Here is a 7,930-nt window from a genome sequence, read left to right on the forward strand (position 1 = left end):
ACTATAATGGAAGAAGTGAAGGTTTTATGGTAGATGTTATGTCATCATAGTCTGGTAGATCAGAGACCCGTAAAACTCCATCACAACATCCCTGACCTCCTTTATTCTTCAGAGCTGCCATCTGAACGTCTTCCCTCCTATGGATATGAATTTTTTAGTGTACCTGTACTATTAACAAAGGCTTTTTTTTTTTTTTAAATCTTTATTTTAGAGTGGTGTTGATGGAGTCCTCAAAGGATGTAAATTAACATTAATTGCCAATAACAGAATTATTTACTCATGATGGATTAAACTTGTATGATTTATTTTTGGAACATTATAGTAGATATTTGTCAATTTGTCCAACTTGCTTTTTTCCAGAAATATAATTTCACAATAAATTTTATTAAAAAGCAAAACAAAAGGTTTTGTTATATTTAATTCTTTGTTTTGTTTTATTTTATTCTTCAAGTGTTTTTTTTTTCTGTTTACGATATCTATTTCTAGAAAAGAGCTGGTTGAACAATTTGCTAAACTTCTACTTTTGTGATCCAAAAATAAATCACAAGTTTGTAACAACGCGAGGTTGAGTAAAAAATTTTGTTATTGGAAAAATAATGTTAACTTCCTTTAAAAATTGCACTAACGTGATAAAAAAAAGATTGAAAAAAATTAAACTCATCGTAATTTTCTTTTTTTTTCTTTTTTTCAAATTTAAACTAACATTAGGTTAAGTAAATAATTCTGTTATTGACAAATTAATGTAAATTAACTAACTTTAAGGATCAGATCAACATCACTGAAAGATCAAATAAAGATTGAAAAAAAAATGATGTGGACTTTTTCACAACAAAAAATAATTCTTACAATAAGTTTTATTTAGCACATTATTTACATTAAGTTAATATATATAGCCTATATTATGTTTAATATAGAGCTCACAATAGAAGTTTAGTAATAATTGAGGCCTTGAGATTAAGAACCATACAGTATAGGTCCATATTTTTTACATTTTCAGTAATGATTTTTTATTTTTTATTTGGATTGATTGGATTGATGAGATGATATTATAGCTTTTTATTTTACTTGAAGATAGACAACAAAAGCTTCTCAATTCTAAGGAGTTAACATTTCTCTGTGTCAGTATTAAAAATGTAAGGTTATTGTGATTTATACTTTATCTCTCAAATGCAGAACTCCAATTCATCACATCACTTTAAACCACTTTAAAGATCTGATTTCTTTATCTTAGTTTAATGCAGTAACAAAAACTTCAGGTTAATATTAGGCTTTTCTTTCCAGTTTTATTATTATTATTATTATTATTATTATTATTATTATTATTATTATTATTATTTAAACACAGAAAATACAGTATGAACAATGTACAATACATAGACCTTCTTATAGTACAGGTAGGTCAGAAAACCATGTGTGTGTATAGACTATCCTGTCACAAAATTAAGTGAAAATTAAACACGACGGTCGGCAATAGTTTGCTTGCAGTGTTTACATGTTTATACTCGGAGAGCAGCATTTACAGCAGATCTTTCAGTCCATTATATTGTAGTGATATTAATGTAAACTAAGTAACTTAGAAATCATTTTGACTAAGGTCTGTCTTCAATCACTGAAAGAGTACTGCTGACAATACGAACTATAACTTTGCCATCTGAAAGAACAAAGAAAGAGCACTGATCGCACACACTTACCAAATCTGTAGAGACAGGACTATTAACACATACTGGAGCTGCGTCTTTTTTTAACGGAGACGAGCAGCAAATTCGGATTTCACAATTTCCAGATGTGAAAAGCTCTTGAGTAAAAAATGTTCCGTACAAACGTATTTCTGCCGCGTGTCGCATGCACTGATCCACACGTGAGTCCGTTGTACTCTCATAGCTGGAAAATGAAAACAAAACCTTCACTGCAGCACATTATAAAAGCAACACTGACGACCCGTATCTCCAAACCATTCTTATTCTTTTCCCACTTCTTTTGGCAACACAACGTGTCGTCTCTCTGCCGTCTGAACACTGTTTCAGGTACAGTCTTCGAAGCTAGCATGCATATTAATGAAGTTGCAACGCATACACTATAGAGCGCGCTGATTGGTTTGAACCAAGCCTTACTGACAAATAAATGCAGCACATTTAGATACGTAATACAGTTCTCCCAAGTACAGACGTCCAGTCTACATGCTGGAATACACGCTAAGATCTCATGGCCGTGACGCAGCTTCAAAAATTCGTTTCAAACCGGAAGTACGAATTTGCTCGAAATAACACGAAAACAACCTTTTTCACTTTTTTATGTAATGTATGTGTCCTTATAGTGTTTTTAGCAGGGTAGGACACATATACAACTGTCAACAGCTCAAAAAAAGTGTTTTGGTGTTTAGTGACCATTTAATATTTGTTATACATTATCTAATGCAACCTTATTCTAAAGTGTTACTGTTTTATGAATCTCATTATTTACAATATGTTAATGTATAGCTTCTATTATGTTCAATATAGCAGTGGTTGCCAATGTGGGCGTCGCAGGACAATGACAGGGGCTCTTTAACGCCAACTTCAACCAAATGAGACCATCTGATTGACTTGTAGAGCGACCAACCACAGTTTGTGTACATGTTATTTAGGAACAGAATCTGATATTGGTTCGAAAATAAAACAAACCCTGTGTGCTCTGAATAACGTTTTTGAAATCCAGCCAATTAGATTTTCACTTGGCATTTTAGCCAGCTGTAGCTCTCTCTGTTTGCGTGTAATATCCCTCAGACGCTCTGAAAACGTTCCATAGGCGTGCCGTCTGAGGTTTAGACTAGTCGAAGAGTAACTGGGTAGAAATGTTACACATGCGCTATAAAGTTTTGAAATATCTGTTTATCTTAGCGCTCCACCCAAAGCCAAGTTGTAATTGTTATTTTCCTGCATGTGGTGCATTGCATCAACCTGCATATGCTTAATTATTCAGTCTGTCTGGTATGCGATGCCTTCAGTTGTATAATAGTGCCGCATTGTGTCATAACAATCCTAACCATCCACCCTTGAAGACACATTTCTCTCTTTGTTTTACTGCAGAGTGCAAGTTCCACTGCACCAATGGCAGATGTCTGAAACTTCTCTCGCTGATTTGCAATCATCTGAATGAATGTGGAGACAACAGTGATGAGGAACACTGTCCCGCTGCTGTACCTCCACCTCCAGACACCATCCAGAGTAAGTCCATCCACCCACCTGCGGCTCAACACCACATCTGCATCTCTGGCAGCTGATATTGCATCAGTGTTAGTGAAGATGCTGTGGAAAGACACTCACAATTTAATGATTGGCTACCATCAAGATCACCTTTAGAACTCGAAGTTGTCATTGGCGTATTTTTTACATAGCTTTTGGGAATGCTTGATTCTGATTGGTTAGTTAGTACACTGCACGGTATGTTATTCTCAGATAACAACCGATTAAACTAAAAATACCTTCTCATCCAAATCATCTTGACCATTAGTCATTATAAATAACAACCGGATGGATGTAGGTTATACTTTAGTTAACTATTTGATTCATATTCAAATCTTCTTTCCTGCAATGGCTTTAACTAAACCAGAGAAAGACGCTTGTGGCTCTTGTCATGAATCTCAATTTATCAGTGCTTTTGTACAAATAATGTTTATTTGAGGTTTTAGACATTTAAAAACACGTAAGCACTAGCAAAACAGCATTTGTGGTTTGTAAAATACACACGGATGTCTACGGAGAGGGTAATAATAATTATTTATACATAATCAGACGATGTGCTTCTTTCACATCAGATACACACTGTTTAGGTTACTAGAATGTTTACAGTATTTTTTCCCAGTTAAACAGCCACTTACTTGCATGTATTTTGGGAGAAGTTGATGAATTAATATGTTGTTAAACCAGCAGCTCTTCACTGCAACTCAGACCAGAGGTGTGGACTCGAGTCATGTGACTTGGACTCGAGTCAGACTCGAGTCATGAATTTGATGACTTCAGACTCGACTTGACAAAATATAAAAAGACTTGCAACTCGACTTGGACTTGAACATAAATGACTCGGACTTTCACTTGGACTTGCGCCTATTGACTTGTAAAGACTTGCTACTTTCTATAAAAAGCCCAAAGATAAAAAGTATGTTGACACAGAACGCTCTATCTCTGCCTGTGTGTGCGTGTGTGACAGAGAGCATGCACGCATACTTTCGACCACTAGCGCTTTGTGGCGCACTTCCGTGTTTTTGCACCAGCGGGAAATTTGAAGATGCCATTTTCATTCTGACTCGGAGAGTGAAATAAACACATCCGCGATCTGCTCCTTTTGTTTTAATCAGCGGATTTACAACATCTGTCAAAGGTAAGAGACTTTACTACTCGCAATGTGTTACTGTTGTGCAAAAGCATTGTTTTACTGTTGTGTATAAGTCAATGAACTTCAGTTTTTTTTAAACCAAATTTACCCTCTCGTGATTTATATCATATAATTATGAATGAACATGGCTGTAATTTATGTTTTTGCACTTGGTCGTTTGTGTCAATGCGCATATTATGTTTTATCTTTGTGTTTTGCCCATCCTCTGACAGTATTTTCTAACTATTTAATTAGTAGTAACATTAATTACATGCCATAATAACTAGATATATAATTTATTTTTAAAGCTCTTAAAACTGTAAAAAAAAAAAAAAGTTTTTTGTTATTTTCTGGTGACATTTTGCAATAAGGTTTCTTTAGTTAATCTATGTACTAACATGAACTAATAATGAACTATACTTCTAAACCTTTATTAATTATACTTTAACATTTACTATTGCATTATTACAATTTAAAGTTATGCTTGTTAACATTAATGTTAATGCTCTGTGATTTAACAAGAATTAACCAATAATTTTATTTCCATTAATTAAAGCATAAAATAATGAATACTGTAATGAACTGCACTGCATTGTTTGTTCACATTAGTACATGCATAAACTTAATTAATTAATACAACCTTATTGTAAAGTGTTATATTTTTCATATTTTGGATTAATACTATTAATTTTATTTAGTATTTAAAACCTTAAAGGTATTTTTATTATTGTTGATGTTATGCCTCTTAGCAATATTTTAGTCCTCTATATGGTTTTTAATTAAATTTTTTATTGCGAGATTGTAGTGTAATGCATCTATATTGTTGAATTTCTGTTTGTTTGTTTTTCTGTATTTCCCCCTCTATATTTAAGGATTATCTACTATTTTTAAAGTACTTAAAACCAACCTCTAATAAAAAAAACAATTAACAATCACATTTTGTTTCATGAGTGTCTTTGTTCCTGTTTTGTAGGACTCTTATTATAACAGATTTCATTTGGAAACACTTGACTGATCATTCAATTAAAGTTTAACCTTTATTATTCCATCACTCAATCAGATCATTTAATTGTGAGTTGAATTACTCTATTTGTAATTGTTTTTAAATAAACTAAAAATGAAGACTTGTTTTATTCAGTTTGTTGAATGTGAACTTCTCTACTTTACATATTAAAAGATATTTAAAACCACTATGAATGTATTTAAACTAATATTTAAATTTATATAACTGTTTCACTGTGGGTATTTCTATTTTAATTTATTTATCACATTTATTGGCTATTCAAACATGAAAACAAGTTTTAGATACTTTGTGGCTCTAATAAATGGTTAAACATAGCAATATCCCTGCAGAAAAATCCAGCTTAAACCAGCCTAGGCTGGTAAACTGGTTTAAGCTGGTCGACCAGGCTGGTTTTAGAGGGGTTTTGGTCATTTCCAGGCTGGTTTCCAGCCATTTCCAGCCTGGTCTTAGCTGGTCAGGCTGGAAACTGACCAGCAAAATCCAGCTAAAACCAGCTTGACCAGCCTGGTTTAAGCTGGACATAGCTGGTTTTAGCTGGTCATCTCCCAGCCTGACCAGCTAAGACCAGGCTGGAAATGGCTGGAAATCAGCCTGGAAATGGCCAAAACCCCTCTAAAACCAGCCAACCGGCCTAGGCTGGTTTAAGCTGTTTTTTCAGTAGGGGGATTCGAACCCCGTTCTTTATGAAAAGAAAGAAAAATCTGATTGGCTCTGACATTACTTTCACCAGTGGGCAGGTACTTCAATCTGATTTGCTGGTCTCTCACGCGCGTATTCAGTCTCTCTGCGTTTGCTTGAGTTTTGTCCACACTGGCGCTTCATAATTTTCCTGCTTTTGCTCTCCAGAGATCCTCCTGATAAATTGATTATTCCAGAATGTTGATATGGTTTATATATTGCTACACTATTTAGTAACAATACATGAAAAACTATGAGGTTAAGGTAAATTCTATAATAAATACTAGTGTTTTTGAGAGTTAGGTATACTGCCTATGTTTAAGCCTAGTATTATTTACAAGTTGTTAATGAATGCTTCAGCATACTGTAGTATTAAGAATAATGAACTAATAAAATGAAATACAGAGTGTAGTTTTACTACAGTAAAGTGTGGTGAATTGTAGTATAATATACCCTATATTGTAAAAAAACTACAGCACTGGGTAATGTGTTTATATTACACTTGTGTTACCATAGCAACTATAATATTACCCCAACAGATTAATTAAAGTACTTTACTATAGTACTGTTCAAAACCCTGTCCATGCCAATAGATGTGTTCAGGGGCCCTGTGGAACAGCTTTTCCTCAAAATGAAGAGGATGACATGGAAAATGTCCTCCACAATCTCATCAATAATGTGGAAGACAGCAGAGACTAGTTCACTTTATTTTAGTTGCCATGATAAAATGGGATTGATAGTGAGATTTATTTAAAGAGTGAATAGTACAGTAGGCTATAATACCTAATCTAGTTTTTCTTTATTTTTATCACAGTTACATTTCTGCTTGCGTTAGTTATATTTTTGTTTAAATGTTTTTTATTTGATTAGTATGGTAAACCTTTTGAATGTTTAATAAATGTTTGTAAAACAAAATGCATTCTTTACATCCAACCTCTATTCTCTGTGTCTTTAAGTGTTTGAAACTGGAAATATCTCATCATAAAACATACAGCCAAAATGTTATGGTTTATTAGATAAAAAATTGAATATGTAAGTCTATTTTAGTATTTTGGTTATTGTTAATAAATAGCGCCTCAATATAAATCATATCAAAAAGCACAAAAGGAAGAGGAAACACAAGACACAAATTCTATATATAATCTCTGAGAGCACGCAGGAAAATGTGTGTGTAAGCAGTGCATATTTGAGAGCGAGAAAATTTGCGCGTGAGCAGCGTATATTTGAGAGCTCGCAAGCAGTTTTGTCCACAGAGGAAATCGGTGCACGAGCATCACACAAGGTAGAGAGCAAAGTTCTTCATTGTTATGTGAAGAAAACAACGTTATTGTTTGTATGAAGTAGCCTACTTCATTTAGAATATGTGCTACCATTTTACATTGCTGCTAGACAGATTTGCATCTTCATCTCTTTAGCACACACGAGATTCAATTGACAAAATACCAATTTCACTCAATTTTACTTTGCAGCATACAGGAGTTGTTGGTCTACTGCTGCCTCATTGAGGTTGTTTATGTAGTTTTAGTTAATCACAAGTTGATCACTGAAGACATGACATAGCACAACTAAACTTAATGAACTAGACAGCAGTAGACCTGCAATTTCTGTGTGATGTGAGGCAAAATAGACTCTTTTTTTGGTGGAACTCATTCTTGTGCAATAGGCTGTGTAGACGAGATATTTTATATATCTAAGCAATGTTCTTTCATTAAAAAAATGTTTGTTTAATAAATACAGATCTTACAGCCATACATAATCTGTTAAAATTTTATTTTTCTGTTAAAAAGACTCGAAAAGACTCGAAAATCAAACTATAGGACTTTGGACTTGACTTGAGACTTGTTGCATTTGACTTGGGACTTGACTCGGGACTTGCCT

The 7,930-nt window shown here is 33.7% G+C and overlaps 1 protein-coding gene across 2 annotated transcripts in view; it reads left to right on the top strand.

The window, feature by feature from the left end:
- The window catches only part of ldlrad4a (low density lipoprotein receptor class A domain containing 4a), a 180,309-nt gene that overhangs the window by 92,429 nt on the left and 79,950 nt on the right, over positions 1 to 7,930 (top strand). For both annotated transcript variants that reach the window (XM_021468294.2, XM_073931548.1), the window contains exon 4: positions 3,066 to 3,203. In XM_021468294.2, coding sequence (XP_021323969.1) covers positions 3,066 to 3,203 — 138 coding nt within the window. The remainder of the gene's footprint in view (positions 1 to 3,065; positions 3,204 to 7,930) is intronic.

The sequence above is a fragment of the Danio rerio genome, chromosome 19 (genome assembly GCF_049306965.1).
Source record: "Danio rerio strain Tuebingen ecotype United States chromosome 19, GRCz12tu, whole genome shotgun sequence".
In the NCBI taxonomy this organism is placed as follows: Eukaryota; Metazoa; Chordata; class Actinopteri; order Cypriniformes; family Danionidae; genus Danio; species Danio rerio.